Genomic DNA, 26,995 nt, shown 5'->3' on the forward strand with positions numbered 1-26,995 from the left:
GTGATAAGAAGAGGAACAAACATCTTAACATTAAGGATGTAGAATTTACTAGCTGAAGTCTCCATGCCTGTAGTTTCTCCCTTTCCATTCCATTTGTAGTTACAGTCAGGCAGTGCTGCTGCACTTAGCTAAGTTAAAATTTGTGCTCTCTTTGGTAACATCTTTCGATTTTTAATCTTCTTAAGGGTTTTTTTGCTATGGATTTTCTTTTACCACCTCTGGCACTCCCATTTTTATAATTTAGCAAGGGATTGTAACTTGCATCATTTGCCATTTTTTGTAGGCAAAGGTAGACATATGTGCAACTTAGTTTTATAGGCCCACATTTACAAGTTAGTTTGAGATCCAACACTTATGGGCCTTAAATGTTTTTCTACTTGGTATCAATTTAATGAGCAAGAAGATTCATGACAGCAAACAGTTCATATTTTGCTGTACTTTCCATCATGTATGTTAATTCAGGGCATCTTGTAGACCCATTTTATGGTTCTTTACTCAGCTTGTGATCAATATATTCCAGGATGTTAATCAGGAGCATATTTTAGTTTATATTGCAGGATTACTCACATTTATGACTAAACAATAATATTATCATAATTTGAGGAGATTTCCACATTGTCATTTCTCAGCCTCCAGACTGTAATTGTTCCTGCTATGCTGGTAGACTAGATAGCACTGTATGAGACCTATGTAGTTATTACCTTTTCTTGTCCTATCTTTTATGGCTATATCATACCGATCTTCACATAGTTTCCGCTTGTTCATAGAGGATTGGTGACATTGAATGCACTTCTGCCCTACAACTAGGTATAAGCTACAGCCTGTGTATGCCTTGCAGGCTCATATGCAGAAGGTATTTACTTTGTTTTTCACCCACAATTAATATTTTATTTGTGGTTACTTCCCAGCTTCTCCAGCTCTAATCAGCATCTCATAGGAACATGATTCCTAGAGAAGCCATATTTTGAGGCTAAGCTTTGAGGCTGGACTTTGTCCAGAAGCAGATGAAGACAGCATTTCTTTTCTGATATATTAAAGTTGTATAATTAATAAAATGACAAATCTGGATTGTCAGTTTCATCTCCATCTCCATACATTTCTTCCATTCTCCTGTCTTGTTCTGGTGGGGACCAGGGTATTCTGTCAGATTAAGCTTGAGTTAGTTATATTCTTCTGTTTTTTTTTTCTTGTTCTGTATTACAGTAGGCTTACAGAACTATGGAGAAGGATCTTTAAATGCACAGCATTATTTTATTTCTTTGTTTTTTTGGCCTCAATGCTTGTCATTACTGACCTGTAATCTGTATAGTCTATTCTTTCTCCACTGAGTGAAGGCTGTCTCCAGGACATTTATTCCCAAGGGGCAAGAGCTGATCACAAGACCATCATCCAGGTGTTTGTCATGTCTTTTTTTGTTATGCTTTACCCACATTTCCGCATTCTGCATATGTCTGCAGCATCCAAGTGAAGTGTGAGATGAGCTTGTAGTGTAATTTCCATGTCTCCATGTGTGATTCAACAAAAGCCCTACCCTTGCTATAGACAGCACAACTGCATAACCCTGATCTCCACAAGTGTTTCATCTGCAGAGGTGTGTCCAGGCAAACACCCTGTTCCTGTTTCTACCCTAGGGATGAGTGTGAGCTAACTCAAGGCACTCATTTCTACTTCCTTTACCCTGGCTCCTTCATCATCTGAGCTGCTAATTGAGTTTTGGTTGTCTGGGTTGCAGTCATGGCTTCATTCCTCTGTATCACAAAGCCAGGGAGATGCACAACATTTTGGGAAAGATAGCCTGGGAAACATTTAGATGCCAAGTTAAGTCCTACCAGCCTTAGTCCTGAAGCTGATGAAGATGGAACTGCCAGACAAGATCTGTTGTTATAGTAAGTGTATATCTTTTATGAATGTAGATGATTATGGTCTCATGAATTTACTACTACATGAAGTTGGTCAGATTGAGATTCACATGTTGTCTGACTATTCTTCTCAGCTTGCCCATAATATGAGTTTGGGATGACCACATTTAATATATAGAGTTTGGAGGGCGTTTGTGTCACCATGGAACCACAGGTTTGCAATGTGTGACCTTTGTAGGAAGCAAATTTATACCTTAAAACAAAAATGAGTCTACTTTTCACTTTTGAGAGTAAATTGTTCAGTATTTTTTTTAAACTGGACTGATATCCTGATTTTTAGGAATATAAACATATTTTTGTAACTTAGGCACATGTATTTGCTAAGTAGTTGTAAGCTGACCTGTTTGAGTTGTAGCATCCCTTCCTATTAGTGTCCGGTTAGGCTATTCATTCCCCCTCAATGGCATCTCCTTGGTTAAAAAAGTGATAGGTTAGCAGCTTTCCATTTGACCCATTCATTCCCCCTGGGCCTGCTCTGGGAAATAGGTTGAGGGTCGAATGGATGGAGTGAGTTGGCATTCTTTCCATGGTGTCAGAGATCGCTTATTTCTGTTAAGACCATGCATTCCCTCTACACATGCCCTGTAGTGTGTAAGGACCAGATGTGCTGTGAGCTGCTGCAAGTGGTATCACCCACTTCCCTGTGTGATGTAGCCATTATCAGCCTTTCATTCCCATGGAGTGTCAGTACTTCCTATTCCCTGTTCTCATGAGAATCTCATATGGATAACATGCCAAGACATGTACACGACTGTCAAAAGAGAGACAAGCAGGTGTCAACTCATTATTCTTCTCTTCCCCCATGCCAGTTCTTCCAATGTATGAGCCACTAATTGATCCTGAGTCACCTGGTTCATAGTCAGGGATTTAGTTTTCTATGCCAGTGTAACTGACATGAATATAGATAAAGCTTCATCGTTTGAATTAACATTGTCTAATAATTGTGAAGATAAAGGCTGAATGTTTAAATGCTATGCAGTATTTTTAGAGTATGAAACCATGAAATGTCAGTGTTAAGCAGAATGGTTTTGCTTAATTAACCATTATTTTTCAAGTGGAAAATTGTCTTCATTATCAGAATCGGCTACAGTCTTAAAATTTAGCTTTTTTGTAAGCATGCTATGCTCCTTTGAAGTGAGCAAGCTAGGGAGAGCAGACACACCATTTACATTATTGTACTTAATGTACTGTGTACAGGGAGTGAACCTGTTCATGTGTTATTGCTGTTTTGATAGGGACATGTATCTTAGAGTGAGTTGCCCACTACTGCCTAAACATTTACATCTGCAAAGTAGGTGATACATTAGTTTTAGTCATGGGGAGTAGCTCAGATTTTTTTTTCACACAGCATCATTTGACAGTCACTTTATGTGGTCTGTAAGGCACTTAAGTTAAAAGGACACAACTATTAATGGATATTAGTGTGTCTTAAAAAACTCTCTGAGATCATTCTTATTATTAGAATTTGTTTCTCCTTTAACTTAAAAAATGGGATTAACATAAAGTGTTTGCTTATCTTTCTTATCCACCCTAGTTTTATATTTCTTACATTTTCAAAAATGTCTTACACTGTATAGTCACTTTAGTGTATGATGAGACTTGTTCTTCTTTCGGCTTTTCCCGGTTAGGGGTCGCCACAGTGAATCCGCTAATGATTGGCAGTAGATTTTTACAGTGCCAGCTTGATGCCCAACCTTCAACGAAGGCACGCCCATTCACGCATGTCATTCGAATGCCACTCAACCGCGGGGAAGACGTGCAGACTCCACACAGAAGGCGCTCCAGCCGAGAATCGAACGGGAGAACCTCTTGCTGTGAGGCGACAACGCTACCGCTGCACCACCGCGGCTTACTTGAACAATATTGTATAATGTGCAGTACAGCACAGGAACCTACTTCCAGGGTACTGAAAAGTGGAAGTAAAATGCTGGACCTGTATTATGTAGTATTAGCTGTAATAAGCAAATAGGCAGGTAAAATAATTAACTGATGGTTTAGAACATAGTGTTACGATTCTAAACTGCTGAGAGCTTTTTCCTGTAGTCTTAAGGTTAGGTCTTCCTAGTCTCTATTTGCCATCTGTGTGAGTCTGAACAAGTCACTTAACCAGAAAGTGCTCCAGGTCAGTCGAAGAATAACACACATGGTCTTAGTGAGTTTGCCTGGTTAACAAAGAAATGAAAAATAAAACAACATTAACTAATTAACAATGGTAAGCAACCAAAAGTCATTTTTTTGTTTAACTGAAAATGTAGTTTAAATGTCTAGTTAAGGAAGGAGCATGAGTCTGGTTGTAGATATTTCTATAATATTTGCCTCTTAGATTTATATGGAGCGTGAAGTGCTACAAATCAGGACTGAAACACCTGTAATGTCAAGGCAAAGATGAGAAAAGTATGTTATTGAGATAATCATGATTGTAATAGCAGGAACATTTCTGCCTGATGAAAATGGGTTGTACACAACGAGAAATCCCCAGTTTATAAATGGAAACAAACAAAGAAACTAAATAATTTCATTCACTCCTTTTTTAAACATTCAGTTTTAGATCTTCATATTAAGCTGATATGTGTATATATGAAACTTGGTGGATACTTTTGAAAGTGCAGCTCATCAAAATTATGCTATTTCTGTTTATATGTTTGTATTAGAATGGTGTCTATTTTTATCAAATTTGCTGGATAGATATAAAACCACAGTTTATCAAAATTATGCTGTTTTCCCTTGTTTTTAAATGAATACATCCAACCTCAACATATCCATCCGTCTTCTTTATCAGCAACTGAAACACAGTAACCTTGTCAACCTGTTAGAAGTGTTTAGAAGAAAACGGAAACTGCACTTGGTCTTTGAGTTTTGTGATCACACATTATTAAATGAACTGGAAAGATACCCACGAGGGTAAGTTTTGTCAATTAAAAATATTTGATTAGATACTTAATATGTTAAGATGTGCTGGCATAGCTAGAAAGCTAGAAAGACTTAAGAAATGCAATGGAGGACAAAACAATTGGATGAATACTGCACTGTTAAGGTTGTGCAATTTTTTTCCCTATTTTTTTCTTCTGTTAATCTGGATTCAGTTGTCTACAAATGTTGACTCCTGTCTGAATATGATTATTTGCCTTTTTCTGATCCTAAGGGACCCATAAACTACATTGCACATTTAGTTAGCAACGTGCTTGTCTTTATTTGTTGTAGCTTTCAGAACTGCAGTATATGTGATGCTTGTCTGGCAGACTGCACCTTTATGGGAAGTCCTGTTAATGATAAGGAAAAACTGCCTAAATTTGAAAATATAGTGCTTGTTTCCTTAGACCTGTTTGAAATGAGCACTAAGAGTATTAATTTTCGTTAACTAAAGGATCATACTTGAAGAAGACTCCTGAAATGGACCTTAACCAGTGAGTTTACCTGCTCTTTGTGTTCTGCATTTAGATGGATTTCATGAAGTCCATCTTTGGATGAGTCCTGCCTCCTATACTAGCATCCCTATACTTGGTTAAGGGGCATGCTGAATGCTACTGACCCCCAGTTCTTTAATGCTACCTCCCTATCCCTATCTTCTTTTTGCAGTAAAGTAGGCATAAGTCTTCCATACCTACATAAGGCCCTTATGATCACTAAACATGGAAGCAGGAGCACATGGACCATCTGTTGCATAGCAGCACTGCTCACTACTGCTACCAACTGAAGTTCCTCACCACAAAGTACATTGTAGCAATGGAATCAGGAGTCTTGACATACTAAAAAAGCATCAGTCAGAGGAATGTTGTGGGAGTTACTAGCCTAAGAACACACATTGTAGAGCTGACAGTTCTTGTATAAGGGATCTAATTAAGATCTTCAGAACCAACTTATTTTTTAAGCCCACTGGTCCATCTGTTGCCTCCATCATCTTGTTAGTCTTCTGTTTAATGCTTTCAGTCTTGGAGTCTGCATCTTCCCAGTTGCCTGACTCTTATAGAGACTTCTTAGTAAACAAGCACCATTCTTGGGAACAAGTCCAGTGTAGATGGACTGATGGTGTAGATGGAAAAGTATGGGGGCCATTGCAGCCCCCATATGTTTCTGGCTGTGATATCACTAATGATGGCAGAAGACTTGTGACAGTTATTGGTGTATGGTCTGATTCTAGAATGGATGAATTTTTTTCCTCAAGTGTCTTTCCTGCTGCCTCACCTTGAATATTTGATTTATGTTTACTCATCAGAGTAGAACAAGAACTTCTGTTTGAGGAATTTTGCTGGATCTTCTGTGGTTCTTCCTAGCCCAAATCTAGCCTAGCTATGATATACTTTAATAACTTGTTTTTGGCATGGTGAGAGGTGGCCAAAAATTCAAATGACAGGGGAGTATCTTGCAGCAAATGTGTAGGAATAGTTTTAAGTCAGGCTGGGGCTGCTATGAAAGATGCAGGTTTACTTAATTATACTAACAGACCCCGCCTCCAACATTGTTCAACCATATGTAACACTCACACCTGTACTGTGTTTCTCTGCAGTCTGTGCCTATATGACCTTGTTGGTAACAGGTGATGGTTGTCACCATTACCACAAACTTTGAGGAGAAGCCTTTTCCCTTTGTGTTTAGAGTTTTCTTCTTTCATTAAGGCCAATGACTCTTCAGTTTCCCCCTTTGAAACTGATAGGAACGCTAGGCATTGCTCTTGTACCAATTTCCTTTTATCAAAGCCTTAAGGAAGAAGGAATGGCTAGAGCAGTTTCTGCCCAAAACTGATTTAAAAAATGTGACCTGTTGTACCATATCTTTTTGGAGTCGGTTTTAAGGAGAGACATTTGTGAAGATTGGAAGCATGCTGACTTCAACCCTTTTCTGACTTCAGCTCTTAGGCCAGTCAGCTCAATCATTTACCATCAGTGGAGTGAAGATCAGCTGAGAGGAGCCATCATTCAGACAACCATCAGGGATGTTTTGAGGTTTTCTCTTTAATTTCCCCATTCCTACTATATACACCTAATGAGGAGTAGGGGAGACGCATGCAATGGGATGACAGAGGTGGATGGCTCGGGTCTCATTTTTTACCTTTGGGTAATACCAGTGTCACTGACACATTACAGACAAGAATTGTTATAACAATAGTGATTATCTGCCAGGAGCTCCCTGTAGCTTTGACCACTAAAGGAAGATGCTGTATGAATATAGGTAGCACTGACCAAAACCTTTTAGTTTGGGAAGTTGCTTCATGAGTGCATACCAGCAGAGCATTCCCAAATTTTAAATTTAGAAGACTGATCCTTCTCAGCACTCTTTTGGATGTGATTAATACCTTTTATATTTAGATTAAATACATTCCTTGGATTAGTTAACTTCTTTGCAGCTGTGAAGTGTCCTACCTCCTAACAGCCAATACACATGCTTACATTCTACAGCATTTTCTGAAAAATCATATCACAGACATAAGGCTTACAAATGTAAATATCTTGTGAACAGTAAGTGCTATTTAAAAAGCACAAGCAACAATACTATCAATAAAAGAACTTTGTTACAGTGATAATTGTGCATTTGTAGTTTTTATACGAAACCATAATTATATTCTTCTTCAAAAGCTTTGCAAATGTTTTCATTTCTTGGAAACTGTGCAGTCTAGATATGCAGTCAGAGAACTTCCATTCAGTCAGATTAGAAGTTTCACATGAAAGCAAGAAATTCATTTTTGAGTATTTGTTTATTTAGATATTTACAGAAATATTTAAAGTCATGCTTATTTGTATATTAAACAACATGAGAGGGTGCTGAAAAGTTCTAAGCCTGACCTAGAAGGGAATGACATGGAGCCATGAAACGTACAAGTTATTCATCATATTCACCCCGAAGTTCAACACACTTGGCACATCGTGTCTGAATCTCCGGTAACCCTGACAAAAAAGTCTGAAATCTGGTCACTGAAATACTGCTCCACTGCTCTAATCACCACCGAATCACTCGAAAATTGCAGCCCTTTCAAACTCTTTTTAAGGTTTGGAAACAGGAAATAGTCAGATAGAGCAAGATCTGGTGAGTAGGTTGAATGCTCTATGCACTCAAACCCCATTTCTTTTCAAAACATCCATTGTTTTGCTAGCCTTGTGAACAGGTGCATTGTCTTGCAAAAAGAAAACTCCTTACCGCAGTTTCCCTCTCCTTTTTTCTTTCACTGCCTCCTTTAATTGTCACAGCAAGTTACAGTAATATTCTGCATTAACTGTTTGGCCCCTTGAAAGATATCAGTCACTACAACACTTTTCTGATCACAAAACACCGTGGCCATGACCTTACCTGATGACTTTTGGGTCTTGAACTTATTTGGCCTTGGTGAAACTGAGTGCCACCATTGCATGAGCTGCTATTTTGTCTCAGGATCATAGTGGTGCAACCACGTTTCATCAACAGTAATTAGTCATTCCAAAATGTTGGCACCAGCTTGATGAAAATGCCACAAAATCAACTTGGAAGTGTCCACTCGACATCTTTTCTCATTGGCTTTCAAATATTTGGACACCCACTTGGCTGACAGCATCTGCATACCCAGCTGCTCATGGATTATAAACCCAACATGTTCCCCCATGGATCTATAACATTATATATGTTTTTTGTATCTGTTTTTAAATTTTTTTTGTTTCATTGACCTTGCATAATTGTTACTGTTATGTTATAAAAGATTGCTGTATGACATCACTAGGTAGGTTTTATTAAATTCAGGTTTTTAGGACTCATCCTTTAAGATCTTGTTATCTAATCAACTAATTATTAGATAAACCAATGACAACATTTGTATATCATATATAAGGTTTATTCACACTGTGGTATGTATCTGAAGACGTTTTTACGAAAACGCCAATTGTTTCAGTGAAAGCGTTTATCTGTTTTGTTGTTACAACTGTCGGTTCCTTGTTCGTGTTCAAATAAACATTTTCTACGACTCGTTCTTCTCATTGGGAGCTCCCAGTGTTTTTTATGTGTTTTTTATTGGTTTTGGTTCTTTCCACTGGCATCTACGTGGTTCCCTGGATATCTGTAGTGTCTTAATTGTTTTAGCTGATATTTGCTGATCTGCTAAAATCAGGACATGGATACAATGAACAATTTCAGGCGTTGACACCGTTTGAGGCCTCCTAGACCTCTCTGCATCTTCGGTCTCGAAATCTGCACACTGAATGTTTGCACACCACTTCTTCGCAGTTCAGTAAGAAGGACACTTGTCACTCAATGTTTGCATCATATATTCATGGATTTCCTTTGGAGTTTTCTTTTGCAGGAAGAGGAACTTCATGATGACTCAGAGTTCCACACTTGAAAATTCCACACTTTTTGTTGACATGGTTCAATCAATGATCTGAAACAATGTCAAAACATAGTGTTACAATTCTGTATATTAGCACTTTACACGATGAAATAACCTCCTTTTCAGCTGCAGTGGCAAAATAACGCTCAGAATTTAGAAAGTTGGATGGGCTTAGAACTTTGCAGCACCCCCTCATACGAATAGCACTGAATATCTCTCAAGATTTCTAGCTTCATCTCAAGTATCTGTCTCACTGCAAATGTCAGGTCAGTTATGCTGCATCTTGATCTGAATCTAAACTGCTCTTTTCACATTTTACTTTCTACTGCTTTGTGTATTCATTTCTCAGTCACGCTCTCCAGAACTTTTATGCAGTGTGATAGGAGTTTGATACCTCTATACTGACCACAGTTGTGAATGTCCCCTTTGCTCTTGAACACTGGCACTAGTATGTTTATTCTTCAGTCATCTGAGGTACGCCTTTCTGTCCATCCTGTTATGAGTACCCTCAAGAGCCATTTATTTCCTATTTTACCCAACATCTTTGTCATATTTAGTGTGACCTCATCTGAGCCTGCTGCTTTCCCATTTGCATTTTACTTAGTGCTGTTCTTACTTCTTCTATGGTTGGCGTCTCCTTTTCTCTCATCGTAAGTGCTATGAGCTCATAAACTTGATTACCAGCACACCCCCACCTATGTCACAGCATGCTGTAGGCTCATGAATTTATCCACACATACACCTATGTCCCAGCATGCACACACACACACACACACACACACACACACACACACACACACACACACACACACACACACACACACACCCCTATGTCCCAGCATACTATAGGCTCATGAACTTGATTAAACTTTAACTTTAACCTCTTTTTTTCTTTCTCTTTTTCGCTTTCTTTTCACTCATACATTAAATAACACAAAGTATCTTTCATGCCTCTTACCTTTTAGTCTTCAGGGTACCACCCTCAACACAAGGCTCCTCCTTGTGTTAATTTTCTCTTTTGTTGTATGCACATACACATTAATAAAGTTTTCTTTATTTCCTATGGGATCCTTCCACTATTACTTTACATAGACCTAACAAGCAAACTCAGTCGTTCAACAAAGCAGTTATTCACTCATTCCACTTTTTTAACTACAATTATCTAAGAGAGAAAAAACATTTTCCAGAAATCCATTTTCCCCATTTTTAGTCTAGCATATTTGCATAGCCTGAATAGTTAGGTATTTGAATCTCTGACTATTTCATACAAAACAGTGTGGAATTCTCAGAAGACCTTTCTGTGCTGGGCTCAAGTAATTTATTCCACACTGCCCTGCAGCAATACCAAAGTTCAGAATCCAAGCCTTAAGGCACCAAATGTTAAAGTTCACAAATAAATAACAAAGAGATGTGAAGTTGTTAAATCTCACTGTTTATTCTCACTGATGGGTGCGGAGCCAATCGTCTCTGACACGGCTGATAGCAAAGCTCAAGGTTTAGCAATAGCTCGAGACCAAGCCCCTTATCCCATGATGCACTGCTGGAATTACCTCAGATCTAGTTTGCCGCGGCACAGATCTCTTGGTTTCAGCATTGCTCGAGACTGTTTTCATCTATTAGCAAGTTTTTACAAACTTTTTTCTATTTTCTTAAAGTGTTAGTTCGGTGCTTCTTTAGTGTGATTTAGACTGTTAGCCCTTTCCTTATTAATAGTTGTTCTGGCAGTTTTTGGCCTTGCCCTTTAGTGGATAGTTGTGCTAGAGTTTATTAGATAGTTTTGTCAGTTTATATACATATATATATATATATATATATATATATATATATATATATATATAGTGTGTGTTAAAACCGTTTCATATTTGCTATTAGTTGTGATAGAGTTTAAGCATTAGCATAATTATGTCTGAAGTTAAAGAAAAACCTAAGTCTGGCTTCAAGAAGTGTCCAGACTGTGGACAGAAGATGTCAGTCACTGACGGGCACGTTCAGTGTGTATACTGTTTCAGTGCAAAGCACCTACAAGAATCTTGTAATATTTGTCATTCCTTCTCTTTCAGAGTGCTGTTAGAAAGGAAGAGAAAATTGGTGGATCGGGGCTTGCTTAAGAACCCCTTCTCTGAAGCTTTGAGTGACCAGGATGGTGCCAGCAAGTCATCTGAGTCTTCAAAATCTTCTGTGGATTCCAGGGGATTTAAGAAGGCTAAGAAAATGGACGATTCAGGGCCATCGGTTCCATTGACCTTGGAGCCGAGTAAGACTCCTTCATCTCCTTTGCTTCAAACGGCACCGTCTGTGCATTCATCAAAGTCTTCTGTCAACCTCTCTGATCTGGATATGGACCGTTTGGTGCAGAAGTTCTTAAGGGCACCAGGCCTTGCCAAATTATTGTTGGCTCTGACAATCCCTTTGCAGCCGAAGACCATCACCCTGGACTTGACTGCTCCACCTCCGAGCCGTACCAGACCTTCGGATCCGGAGAAGGTCGACCTGATGTTTGTTGATCCTGTGGAGCCGAGACCTGCCCCAGTATCTTCAGTTCCATCCGCTCTAATGTCCTCGGCGCCGACCGGGGACTCTAGGAGCCGACACTCTCCTGTAGGGTCCAGTGAGGGTAGTCGTACTGACTTGTTGGTGCCAACTCTTCCTCTCGGGGCTTCGGCTCGGATGAGCTCGGCTCCTACCTCAGGCTAGGAGCCCATGGCATCGGTGTGGGAGGATCAGGTGATTCCTTTGGGTCCATCTACTCCTTCTCATTGGAGCTGTGGTGCTTTTGAAGCTATGAGGAGTGTCATGTCTCCAAGGAAATCTTCAGCATCAGGTCCAGCTTCCTCCTCCCCTCAAGCGCCTGTGTCTGCTTCTGCTTCCATCGGCCATCCCAAGCGTAGAGACCCTGAGCCTCAGGTAGCCCCACAGGGCGCCTCTTGCTCTTCTGAGACCTCTCCAGAGGCTCTTGTTGAGGAGGTCCCCAGGAAGAGGTTGTGTAAGAGGAGACACTTGGACTCCCCACAGGAGTCTTTGACATCTGACACTGACTTGGATGAGTCAGAAGGATCCCCTCGATCCCCCTCTGAGGATATCTCCTTTGCTGAGGTACTAGAGATTCTTAGGCAGAGGGGTGATTGGCAGTTCAAATCCCTACCAAAGATGATTCAGTGCTTTTGAAGGCTTTCGCGTCTCAACCTTCCACCTCTTGGGTGTCTCCACCTTACGATGAGCTCATGGATCTGATCTCTCGTAGGGTGTGGGAGTCGCCAAAGTCCATGGAACCTGTCCCTCAGAGGCCAAATAAGTTCATCTCTGCCCCCGTGAATAAACCTTTTTTGACTAAGGGAATGCCTGTTGATGCCATGGTGGTGGCGGCGGCCACCAAGAAGGAAATGTCTGAGACTTCCTCATCTATCCATCCTCCTAACAGAGATTTTAGGATCATGGATAGATATGGGAAACACATGTATAGTTCAGCGACTTTTTCTCTTCGATCACTGAACTATTTAACTCACTTCACCAGACACCAGAGAGATCTCCTGAAAGAGCTAGGAGATACTCTCCAGGGTACAGTAGCTACAGGGGTTTCTGACAAAGTTACCAACCAGCTCCCTACTCTAAACTGGATTGTGAACTCGTCCATGCGTTTCATATCTTGCGCAGCTGATGGTTTGAGTAGGGCCACAAGTTCAGGCATTGCTCTGTGTAGACATGCCAGAATGTGTCTCTGTTCTTCACGGAGGCCTTCAAGTCTTCATTTATCAACACCCCATTTGATGGCTCATCCTTGTTTGGGCCCAAGGTCAAGGAAACTTTGACCAGGTGTGAGCTGGAAGGAAAGACTCTGTCTGCTGTCAGTGCCCGCTTTTCTAGCCCTACTCGGCCTTATCCTAAAGGCCCTAGGGGCGGAAAGATGTGGTTTTGAAAAGCCCAAGGAGCCTTTCAGGACACACGTGGCGAAACCCCCCTCTAGAGGCAGAGGAGGTGGTTATAATGGAAGACGCCGCCCGCACAGCAGAGGGGGTCCGCAACAGCAGTGTGACAGAGGTCAATTCACTGGTCAGCCCTACCAGTGCTCCTGAAAGGAGGCCCAGCTATCCTGTGCTGTAGGCAATTGGGGGTCGCTTGTCTTTATAGCCAGAAGCCTGGTTAGACATAACATCCGATACCTTGGTACAAAGCATCATCTCCAGAGGGTATTTCATACCCTTCTCTTTCCCCCCATTCCTGTCAAGAGAATCCCGGACGTTCCACCCAGTTTCTGAAAACAAGCAACTATAGAGGTCCACAAGTTGCTAGAAAAAAAAGTCATCCAGCCAGTCCCAGCAGACCAAACTGGATTCTGAACTTACTCAAGATTCTTTTTGGTTCCAAAGAAAACAGGGGACTGGAGACCTATCTTGGACCTCAGCAGACTCAACCAATTTGTGAAGAAAGAGAAGTTCCGAATGGTCATGCTTCAGTCCATACTTCCCTTTTTAGGGAAAGGTGATTGGATGTGCTCCATCAATCTCAAGCACGCGTACTACTATATAAAGATGGATAGACACTCCAGAGATCACCTGCATTTCCGGCTGGGTGCCAATCACTGTCAGTTTCGAGCCCTGCCCTTTGGTCTCACTACAGCCCCCAGAGTTTTCAACAAATGCATGGCAGTGGTCACAGCTCACCGGATTCCAGGTGTTTCCATACCTAGACGATTGGCTCCTTACCTCCACCACCAGGCATCAACTGATTCAGGCAACTGAATCCACTCTGACACTCTGCAACCAATTAGGCATTACGGTCAACTTCGAAAAGTCTGCCTTGTTGCCATCGCAGCATATCGTCTTTATAGGAACAGAGTTAGATACCTCAATCACCACCCTACGTCTTCCAGCCAAAAGGGTCTCACTGCTACGCCAGCACATCGCCTCATTGGTGTCAAAGAACAGAGCTCCAGCTGCAGAGGTCTTGAAAGTATTAGGTTTGATGGTGGCAGCATTATTAGCCATTCCTCTCGCAAGGCTGCATATGCGAATTCTTCAATGGCTTCTGTTCACCCACTGGTTTTACCAGGAATTGCCAGTGAACCATATGATCCTCATCACAAACTCATGCAAGAGGGACCTTCAGTGGTGGTTGACGTCTCTTCATGTCACAATGGGACAACCCTATGTGCTTTCCCCCCCAGTAGCCACTGTGACCACGGACGCTTCCCTGATAGAGTGTGGGGGGGCATTTTCAGAGAAAGACTGCCCAAGGCACATGGACGGATCAAGAGTCACATCTGCATATCAGTATTCTAGAGAGGAGAGCAGTACTTCTGGCATTGCTGTATTTTCAGGACTCTCTTCCTCTAGGGACGATTGCAATTCAGATAGACAACATGTCAGTGGTCTGGTACTTGAACAAACAGGGCGGAACCAAGTCTTACCCCCTTTGTCGAGAAGCCCTCACAGTATGGCAATGAGCTGTGTCATCCCAGCGTTTCCTGTTGGCAACGCACATCCTGGGGAAATCCATTGTGATAGCGGACAAGCTGAGCAGGACAATTTTGTTGCCTCACGAATGGTCTCTTAACCAAGACATTACGGACAGGATTTTCCACAAATGGGGCAGCCTTGCTGCGACCTTTTTGCCAGCCATACCAAAACCAAATGCAGAAGCTACTTTGCCCTGATACCACCTCAGGGACATCCCCTGAGAGACGCACTTGTAGATGATTGGCCTCCGGGTCTCCTATATGCATTTCCTCCAATCCCATTGATACCCAGATTTTTACAGAAAGCGGAGTCGCTGGGTAGGACTGTTATTCTTATAGCCCCCCATTGGCCTTGACAGATTTGGTTTCCCTTTCTTCACCATCACCTGCTGGAGGATCCATGGATCCTGGACCCAGTTCCAAATCTGCTGACACACCCATCAGGGGACCTTCATCCTTCATTGCAGTCACTGAAGCTAACTGCTTGGCTGATCCAGTTCACACATAGCCAGGCTTCATTCCCTGTCGTACGGCACAAGACAAATTTTATTGTCTTCCCATAAGCCTTCCGCCAGAAAATTATATCGCAGTAAGTGGAAGAGGTTCTCCATTGGGGCCGGCAAACAAAAAATTTATCCTTTTCAAGCTCCATTGTCGTCCATTCTAGATTTTTTGACTATGATTTTTAAGTAGGGAGCAGCAGTTGCTACAGTTCGAGTTCATTTAGCTGCTATATCCAATTTCCATCTTGGAATTGATGGTTTACATATTATGGCCCATAAGTTATCTAAGGCTTTTCTCAAAGGTACTTTTCACATGAGGCCCCCACTGAAGTCTCCTTATTCTCCTTGGAGTTTGAATTTTATGCTATCTCGAATAATTCTTTCCCCCTTTGAACCAGCATCATCTTGTGATCTCAAATTTCTGTCCTGGAAAACTATTTTTCTAGTGGCCATTACTTCTGCCCGCAGAATGTCAGAACTTCAAGCATTATCTATCAGACCTCCTTATATGATTTTCCATGCTGATAGAGTATCTCTCAGAACAAACCCCTCCTTTTTGCCTAAAGTCTGGTATGAGTCTAATATCAATCAGGTCATTGAGCTGCCAGTCTTCTTTCCCAACCATTCCAACAAAATAGAATACATGCTGCACAAACTTGACATGCACAGGCAGCTCAGATTTTATCTTGATAAAACTAAGGATATTAGGAAATCAGATCAACTTTTTGTATCCTTTTCGGAGGCCAGAAAAGGTAGACCAATGGCTAAAACAACCCTTTCAAAATGGTTATCGGATTGTATCTCATTTGTTCATGCAACTGCTAACATACCCTTGCCACACAAGGTAAAGGCTCATTCAACCAGAGCTGTTTCTAAGTCTTCTGCTTTTCTAGCTAAATTGCCCCTTGATAAGATTTGTGCTGCAGCCACTTGGTCTAAGCCTCATACTTTTATCACTCATTACAAAGTGGATAAGGCCTCCAGGGACAGGGCTTCTTTTGGTTCTGCGGTCCTGAAAAATGTACTCCCGTGAGCCACCCAGGATTGCGGGTGCTAGGGACACTACTCATCAGTGAGAATAAACGGCGAGATTTAACAACTTCACATAAAGAAGTTATGTACTTACCATAACATTCCATGTGAGTTGTTTATCTCGCCTTTATTCTCATGTCCCTCCCTCCATCCCCCACCTGGCTGACATTTGACTCAGAGGCTGGTATCATCCTGGTTGTTCAATTCTTATTATTCTTTTTCCTTTTTGGGAGAGTAGACCTCTTCCAGGGATATAGTACACTCAGCAAACATGATATGAGGTTATTCCAGCAGTGCATCATGGGATAAGGGGCTTGGTCTCGAACTATTGCTAAACCTTGAGCTTTGCTATCGGCCGTGTCGGAGCCGAGGAACCTATCAGTGAGAATAAAGGCAAGATAAACAACTCACATGGAACGTTATGGTAAGTACATAACTTCTTTTGTTACCTTTTTGTTCTGAGTCAAGAATAATAGTTCAGGTTGTGCAAAGTACTTGTTCATTCCACAAACAGCACTGGAAGACTGTCTACTTAAATTTTCAGATCAGTCTCCAAAAATAAAGAAAACCTTCAATGTTTATACCTTTTCTTATACATTTAATGCATGCAGAACTCTGACATTACATATATTAACAAATAATAACAGTTTTAAATATTTATGTCCTTGTGATCCTCACTTAGAGCTTCACGTGAACACTTGACAAATATGACATTTTAAAACATAGACCACCTGTGCTTAAGATTTATTGGCCTGCAACTTTGTAACATTTGATACCAGTACACATTATCTCACAGACATCCTGGTAAAGACTCCTCCCCTAGCCTGAGAAGGTCACAGTAATGTTAATTAATCTGGTTCCTATGGATACCTGACACAATTCTTTAATTTTCAAACACAAACATAGCATAACATCCCTTAACTGCTTCAGCACTTAACTTTGCCTTCATCTATCTGTCAGTACAGAGAGAATACATTTGTAAGACACTTGAAATATAAAGCTACTACTTATGTAAAAAAATAACTTGCATAATCATGCATCTATTTTTCATTTTTATTTTGACATAAACATATTATAAACATTTTGTTTGACTCATTCATGAAGAAACTACAAGTTAATATGCATTTTGTGAAGAATAAACATGAGACAGAGGGCCTTTGATGCCTTGTAGTTTGCAATTGCAACACCTCTCTTAGCCTCTTTGTTAGCCAACCAGTATTCCTTCTTAGCCTGGTACAGCTTTTCTATCTCACACTTGCTCCTGGACCCCTTCTTTCTTTTGATGACTTCCTGGACTTCTGCATTCCAACACCAGCTTTCCTTGTGTGCCTTATTTTGATACGTGACTCAGCCACATATCACATATCTGTTATGTAGTCCTGACACATGCTGTTTTGAGGCACTGCCATTCTTCTTCAACTCCACTAGTTTCCCTTGTTCTTGAGGTGCCAGAGCCCTGAGTACTTCCTTGAGCTGTTGTGCTTTCTTTCCAGGTAACTTCCAAGTCTTCATCCTGGTCTCTATTGACCTTAGAGTCTTAGCTAACCACTGCTTGCAGCTGATTGTGGCAACCAGTGCTTTATACTGTGGGTCGACTGTTTCATGAGGATGACTTTTCAGTCGCTTATTTTACTCCACTGCCCTTTCCTTACTAGAAGGATGTCTACCTGAGTTGCATGTTGACCACTCTCGTAAGTGATCTTGTGACTGCCTATCTTGATGAATCAGTTATTGGTCAACACCAAGCCATTTGCCAGACAGAAGTCTAGAATGACCTCTCCTTCTTTATTACTGTTGCCCCACTCATGTGGACCCCTGCATTCCTCCTAAACTGTTCTGTCTGTCCTGATATGTGCATTCAGGTCACCCATTATCAACACCAATTCATGTTGTCTCTCTTTATCCAGTAGGCCCTTCAACTGCTATCTGAATGCAGTCTTTTCCTTGCTATCACAATCCTGCTGTGGAGCGTAGACTGATGTTATGAATACTGTCCTATCATTATACTGCATTCTGAATGCCATGAGTCTGTCACTAATTCTGATGACATCCCTCACTGTCTTCCAAAGCCTCTTCCTCACTACTGTTCCTTCTCCATTTCTAGTCTGTCCTCCTGCTAAGCAAAAGACTCTGGATTCCAAATGTCTTTGTTGTACTGCCCTTCCATCTTTTCTCCTGGATACATAGGATTTCCAGCCTCCTCCTTACCATCATGTTATCCACTTCCAGGCTCTGTCCTGTCAGTGAACCTACATTGATTATAGCAATTCTTAGTTCATGAAGGAAACAGCTAACGCCACAGGCTATGTAGTCTTGAGAAACTGGTAACTCCTTCTTGTGAAATAATAATCAAGGTACCTTCCAACAAACGATAGCAGCAGCCCTCTGATAGCAAAAATGCACAATTTATTAAAAAATGATACATACACAAAAAACGGTTTAGCGCTTTCACCTGTGCACAATGCAGGCTTCTTCAGAACTGACTTACATTTTTGATTTAGCCCAGTTTAAATTACTTTTTTGGCGGCAAACAGAGCTCACAAATTTAAAGACACACTGTACCATAATCATCTATCTACATAAATATTACTAATACATAATGTCCAAATTCATAAAGATTGATCAATTCATTCTATAAAAAAACTTCATTAAATATAAATAATATTATTAAATAAATAAAAAAATATAAAAAATAAGTATATGTAAAAAATAAGTGAAAATAGAAATATATAAATAATTAAATCAAATGCATATCAAAGTACGTTCAAAACCAGTTGTATATATATATTACATGTGTTAAAAGATGTTGAAAAATATGTTAAAATATGTTGAAATATGTATATATTAAAAAATATATACAAAATATATATTTTATATGTCAATTATTAATAAATAGGAATATTACATAATATGTTAATAAAATGCTTAAAATAAAATATCTTACATAAGTAAAGGTTTAATTGAAATATTATCATTCAGGCCGCGGGTTGAAGAGGCATCCGTGAATAATTGCCACCACATTTCACAGAAAGATAAATACCCTTTGCAGTCACCCCCCCCCCGCCCCGGGGTCTGATTTAATAGTATCTATAATACCAAAAGTAAACCGATGATCTGAACCATACTGATTAATATGTCTATACAGAGCATTCTTATCATCACCCTTTTTAATAAAATACATATGGTCATAGATACGCTTATTAAACTGCCTCTCAGTTTTCCCAATGTAGAAAGCTGAACACTTTACACATAATGCGATATAAACCACAAACTTTGTTTTACAATTTCCTTGTCTAAATTTAATGTAAGACGTAGATATATTGTCTAACCTTACTACTTCTTCGGTGTTAATCAAATAACACCAGTTACAACTACCACATTTGTGTGTATGTGTGACTATATTGTTTATTAATATTGGTCCCTTCTCTAAAATTCTTTTTATATTGGGACCCATTTTATTTACAAAATAAGGCCTATTACCAGCTATATTGGATACATATGTATCTGTCTGAATGATATTCCAATTTTTATTTAATATCTCTTTAACCTTATGTATATGTGGCCCATACTCAAGAATACATGCTCTGCTTAAATTAGTAGACTTAGGGGTACAGGTAAATGTTCCATTACTGTTACAAGAGTTTCTATATGATAAACCTAATAAAGGAATATATGTAGTCCCCCATCCCTTGACTACTTGTTTTTTTACCTTATCCATCATTTTTACATCATACCGTCTGTCTTTAAATAACTTACAACTGCAAGTCACAATCCCAGCAATACCTCCAAAGATCCTCACCAATAAGCAATGAAGCAGGAAAAGTCAGGAAACACAAAGATGAGGACCACCACGATTATGCAGCCAAACGTAAAAACTTCTTTATTTGTTACAGGACAGATGAGCGCTTTCACGTACAAAAACAGTACGCTTCTTCAGATCTAATTTACTTGTGTCTATAACAGAGCTTATATAGTACTGCTCATTTGATTTAATTGCTATGCTCATTAAATGCTAAATCAATTATCATTCTAATTAACATTCCTAATGATGCTCTAACACAAAGAGACAGTATTTTAAAGTAATAGCTGTTGCTAAAGCTAGACTGACAAGTAGCTAAAAACACAAAAACACTAAACGCTTCCACATTACTAAATAAAAAGACATTTAGTCTATGTATCTATAAAAGCTCACGCTAAATAAAACATATATTATTTGACGTACATCTTATATTAATTCATATTAGCATATTGCTATATAAAACATGTATTACTTAGTTACTCTTAAAATATATATATAACAATACTTGCAAAAATATATATATGATGCATTCTTAAAGGAAACATGTCTTAATATATAAATAATAGGTTACATAAAGAATCTGTGCATCTGACAACTCAAATCATGGCAATATAAATACTTTACATTTATAATATTGGTATTCAGTATCAAAACAACAAAGACAAGAAAAAATCAACTGCTATTACATATTCATATATCACAGAAACTATATGTATGTTGTCATTATAAAGCACTCTTATATGGTTAATAGATATATATCATTATTAAACCTTATAGAGTCTATGGACTAACTGAATACTATATTGATATGTAATTCTATATTGATATGTAATTCTATTTATAGCTACCCTAGCCAAAAAATGTAAATATATATATATATATATATCTTCTGGACTCCATATGGTAGTCCTGAGCACTAAAAATGGGATGAACAGGTAAATCCATAGTAAAATAAAAAGGTATATGTAACTCGTCCATAACCATATGTACAAACAAGAGCATAAGTATAAGTCTATAACGGAGTTAGCATACTAGTATCTATAGTTGTTAGTGCTCTAGATATGTATCTCCCTCTCATTCCTATAAAACATATAGTTCTTAGAGGTTATTATACTCAATGTATGCCTAGCTGAAGCTAAATATATAAGATAAGAGTGTGGAGTCAATGAAATAGTGTAATGTACATATATCAAAGAACATTCCATATTACAGGTGGAATTGGATTTAATGTAATTTCATAAAATCTACTTAAAAACTAACATTATGTATAAAATATTTAATAAATAATGTATATAATATAATATAATAATAATAAATATTATAAATAACATTCAAAACAGTCCATAAAAAATAAAAAATGAGAATCTATATTTAAATCTGTATTTAATATTGTGTTTAATAGTCATAGAAAAGAAGGATGTTATGTATAATGTTATGTTCTGGGTCATAAATGGGCTTCTGGAGCACTGTTGAATATAACTATATTAGCCATGTGTATAGCGTGTATATTTAATCAAAAAAGTCCTTTGTTACGACTGGCAACAAAACTAATTAATATATATATAGAAATACAAACATAGCTTCAAAATCTCCATAGGTATATGAAGAGATACAAATTATTTTAGACTTCTCTTTTTAAGGACTGACCTCACACTGATGTACTGATTTAGACCTGGAGTGTAGTGTGCTTTAAACTTCAGAATCCATTGCAGCTCGATGCTTTCCAGTTTATTGAAAGCATCACCTTTCCTATTACTTGAGCTTACTAATTGTAATGTTCTAAACCTAAACTCATGTCCTGTATTATTTATTACGTGTTTAGTTAGAGCATTCTTCAAATCTTTTTTCTTGATGTCATAAGTGTGATTGTATATGCGTTCCTTAAGGGATCTGGTCGTCATCCCAATATAGAACGCATTACAAAGTAGACAATTAGCTAAATATATCAGGTAGGTACTGTTGCAGTCTGATCTAAAGTTAGGTCTAAAGGTATTATTTAAATATGGATGAACAAATACTGTATCCTCTGAAATATATCTACACATACTACACTTTTTGCATGGAAAGGTACCTATATCATTTGTTCTGGTCAAGTCCCCTTTTATATTTTTCTGTATCTTATCATGTATTTTTCTGTTTCTAAGTTTTGTTTTTCTAAACATAACAATCTTTTAAGATTCTTACTATTAGTGTATAAGAAACGTGGTTTGGTTCCTACTACTGCCTTAACTTCTTCGTTGGTAAGTAAAATACTCCAGTTCTTCCGTATTATATTGGTAGTATTCTTAATGTCACTAGTATATCTAGTTTGAAAAGGGATTATTCCATAGTGTAACTCTGGTCTAATATATGCTTGATAAAATTCATTCCTATTTTTCAAGGGGGTGGAATTAAATCCAGATGAAAAAATCTCCTGCTGAATCATTCCTCTATCATAGTGTCTCTCTATGAGCATATTATTCAATTTCATAGTCTGTTGTATTCTATCTTCTTGGTTCATACATAATCTATTAACTCTTGTATGTTGACCCTTAACAATGTTGCGAAATATATGTCTGGGATGCATGCTGCTATACTCCAGTAGTGTGTTCTTCCAACAAGTTTTTCGATAGATGGTATGATTCAGTTTTCCTTTGTCATCCTTGGTAATGGTAATATCTAGAAAATTAATTTCAGTTCTAGAGTGTTCAAAAGTAAATAACTTAGTTATATATGCTACCTCCTCCAACATATTACTATGTGACGATGTCATTCTTATTGCTCGGACTAATTGTCCCTTGAATATATTTCTCATCAAACTTTTTGGATGATTGCTAGAAAATTTGAGGTAACTATTAGAGAAGGTAGACTTCCTATAAATTTGTGATGAAAACTGAGTATTATCTTTGTAAATGAAAGTGTCTAAATAGGCTAAACCTAGACATATTAATCAGTATGGTTCGGATCATCGGTTTACTTTTGGTATTATAGATACTATTAAATCAGACCCCGGGGGGGTTGACTGCAAAGGGTATTTATCTCTCCGTGAAATGTGGTGGGAATTATTCATGGATGCCTCTTCAACCCCCAGCCTGAATGATAATATTTCAATTAAACCTTTACTTATGTAAGATATTTTATTTTAAGCATTTTATTAACATATTATGTAATATTCCTGTTTATTAATAATTGACATATAAAATATATATTTTGTATATATTTTTTAATATATACATATTTTAACATATTTTTCAACATTTTGTAACACACGTAATATATATATACAACTGGTTTTGAAAGTACTCTGATATGCATTTGATTTAATTATTTATATATTTCTATTTTCACTTATTTTTTACATATACTTATTTTTTATATATTTTTATTTATTTAATAATATTATTTATATTTAATGAAGTTTTTGTATAGAATGAATTGATCAGTCTTTATGAATTTGGACATTATGTATTAGTAATATTTATGTAGATAGATGATTATGGTACAGTGTGTCTTTAAATTTGTGAGCTGTGCTTGGCACCAAAAAAGTAATTTAGACTGGGCTAAATCAAAAATGTAAGTCAGTTCTGAAGAAGCCTGCATTGTGCACAGGTGAAAGCGCTAAACCGTTTTTTGTGTATGTATCGTTTTTTAATAAATTGTGGATTTTTGCTATCAGAGGGCTGCTGCTGTCGTTTGTTGGAAGGTACCTTGGTTATTATTTCACAAGAAGGAGTTACCGGTTTCTCAAGACTACATAGCCTGTGGCGTTAGCTGTTTCCTTCAGGTTTTGTTTACTTAGTTGCTGCGAACGCTGTCTTTTGGTTATCGCTGTTATTAGCTATGGAATCTGATCGGGAATCCGGACAATCTTCACCAAATGTACAAAGTTTATCTATGCAGCAGTTACAAACTGAACTATTTGATTTAAAAACTGAAGTACAGAGACTCACGTCACTTTTAACAAATGTTGTACTACCTGGTATGTCCGATAGGGACAAAGAGAACATATGTGGCTTGCAAGGGCAGGCTAAACAACAATGTGTGGATGATAGTAGAAAGATTATCAGTTCGTTCAACACTTCTCAATGACAGGATTCTTTTGAGAAGTTTCCTTTGGAACTTGATTTTAACAGTGAGAACTTAAGGGTGAATTGCTTAATCGGGAGCAACGACAATTCTTTGGACAATACAGTGAAACTTTCTAGTATTCCGAATGGGCAAGGTGTTGGTAGAGAAGGTGTTAATACTATTGATTTACCTTCTATTTTACATGTTAACAAACATAGAAACAGCAGTAGAGTTGGTTTCTTGGATTACACTTTCACTTTTTCTTTTACCGACACCGATGATGAGGCTAAAAGGATAGGTACTAAACCAAAGAGAAAGATACCGGTGAGAACCTATGCCCATACTGTGACTGATAAAGATATCGGAAGCACACAAATAAGTAATCGAACGGACAATATTGATAAAAGTGGTAATATTAATAAGTTGAAACTATTCTTGAACAAGGACTGTGAATTTGACCAGGACAAAGTGCACGATGATGTATTTGATAATTTTGTACCTAAAGGGTCGTTAAAGGGCATTATTTATATGTTTGGAAAGAAACTTAATCTGATTAATACATTAAAATTAGATAATGCATATCTGAGTAAATGTATTAAGTCTAATATTATACCCAAGGGCATAAGGTTTTTTAATCACCCTATGGGGATTGATATTAATGATAATATTATTAATTAATTTAATTTATTTTTTGATAGATGTGGTATTGGATATATGAAATTGTTGATAAAGTGTAATGATGAAAAATTAATTAAGAGTATGCAAGAGGTTGAAAAACTAAATGAAGTGATTTTAAAAGATTTATTATTTACACAGTGGGAAAGATTATATATAAAACAATTTAATGTGGCTGAATCTAATGCTAAAAAAGCTTTTGAGAGAAAGAGTAATAAAATGAAGAGGGATATTCAACAATACAAGAATGGGACTGCCTATCGATGGAATTATAATATCCAGGATGGGTATGATTTTTAACTATTATGAAAGGAGAGATGAAGTTGATCAGACTGATAGGAATTCACATTTTTCAAAAAACAGACAGACAGGCAAGACAAGAGACTGGAAATGGGCAGGGAAATGGAAAAAAATCTCAACAATATAAATGATAAAGAATTGTATATTAAAGACTAATGAGAATATAGATCATGATCATGTGAGAGACAACGAAATTATAGAAATAAGACCAAATTTTACCACGGTAGGAGTTATTAATAGTTATAAACAATTTAACATTTATAATTACACGGATGTAGAATTAAGTCTATCCCATTTCAACCTGTTTTCTAAAGGATTAAAATATATTCCTACTACTAATTTTAAACTGGTTGATAATATCAGTCAAGTTAAATTATATACTAGGAAATTAAATTTAGCTGTTATGTTTAATAACAAAGAAGGGAATAGACAAAATATTTATAATGGTTCTAGTATCTTGAAAAAGAAGAGTACGTTCATGCCAGTTAATCATCCAACTATAGCAGTGTTTGAGAAGTCTGTGATTAAACAATTGTATCAGTTAAATAATACACTTAGGGGTAAAAAAATCAAAAGTAATTTATCTGAAGATGAAGAGAAAATTCTAAATGAGTTAAGGAATGATAGAACAATACGTGTAATTAAGCTGGATAAAGGAGGGGGTATTGTTTTGTATGACCAGTTGACTTATTCTTCTAAGATTTTTGATATATTACATTCTACGGACAATTATGAAGTGGTTTCATTAAATGAGGTGAATTTAGCATACAGGAGAATTAATTTACATATTGAAGAATTCTTAATTGACAAACGTATAAATATGGACACTTATAATTACCTAAGACTAGAACATCCAGTGATAGCAACTTTAGTAGGTATACCCAAGATTCATAAGAGTATCGATGATCCACCGTTTAGACCTATTGTCTCTGGCAGTAGATCTAAAACCTTTCCTTTGAGGGTGGCCATCGATACTATGTTGAAATCCATTTATGTAAAAATCCCTCATTTAGTGAAAGACTCTTGGGAGTTTTTGTCCCAATATCCCATAGATGCCTTCAGTGAAAGTGTAAAATTTTTCACTATTGATGTCATTGACCTCTATTCTTGTATTCCGAAAGATGAGGGTCTTGAAGCATTCGTTAGAAGTATGAGGAAATATGTTGATTATGAATGGGACAAGATTTGTCTCATCATGGAGATGATGAGCATAGTACTTGAACATAATTACATTTACTTTGAAGGTGAAATTTTTAGACAGAAAAGGGGTGTAGCAATGGGTGCTGCATGCGCCCCGGTGTTTGCCAACCTAGTCATGCTTGACTGGGAAGAAGCGATTATCTTTCAAAGTGAATATTATAAAAATATTAAATATTATTCTCATTTCCTGGATGATATCTACATTTTATGGCAAGGTAATGAAAAGAGTTTGGATCAATTTTTGGATTATATTAATTCTAGCAGTACATTTCTTAAATTCACTTGTTCCCATAGTCAGATAGGTTTAGCCTATTTAGACACTTTCATTTACAAAGATAATACTCAGTTTTCATCACGAATTTATAGGAAGTCTACCTTCTCTAATAGTTACCTCGAATTTTCTAGTAATCATCCAAAAAGTTTGATGAGAAATATATTCAAGGGACAATTAGTCCGAGCAATAAGAATGACATCGTCACATAGTAATATGTTGGAGGAGGTAACATATATAACTAAGTTATTTAAAGACAGAGGGTATGATGTAAAAATGATGGATAAGGTAAAAAAACAAGTAGTCAAGGGATGGGGGACTACATATATTCCGTTATTAGGTTTATCATATAGAAACTCTTGTAACAGTAATGGAACATTTACCTGTACCCCTAAGTCTACTAATTTAAGCAGAGCATGTATTCTTGAGTATGGGCCACATATACATAAGGTTAAAGAGATATTAAATAAAAATTGGAATATCATTCAGACAGATACATATGTATCCAATAT

At 37.7% G+C, this 26,995-nt stretch overlaps 1 protein-coding gene across 1 annotated transcript in view; it reads left to right on the top strand.

Annotated features, from left to right (window-relative positions):
- Positions 1-26,995, top strand: part of CDKL4 (cyclin dependent kinase like 4) — a 1,070,656-nt gene that overhangs the window by 510,467 nt on the left and 533,194 nt on the right. The window contains exon 3 of the mRNA XM_044057625.1: positions 4,699-4,820. Coding sequence (XP_043913560.1) covers positions 4,699-4,820 — 122 coding nt within the window. The remainder of the gene's footprint in view (positions 1-4,698; positions 4,821-26,995) is intronic.

The sequence above is a fragment of the Protopterus annectens genome, chromosome 1.part2 (assembly GCF_019279795.1).
Source record: "Protopterus annectens isolate FY-2018-M chromosome 1.part2, PAN1.0, whole genome shotgun sequence".
In the NCBI taxonomy this organism is placed as follows: domain Eukaryota; kingdom Metazoa; phylum Chordata; order Ceratodontiformes; family Protopteridae; genus Protopterus; species Protopterus annectens.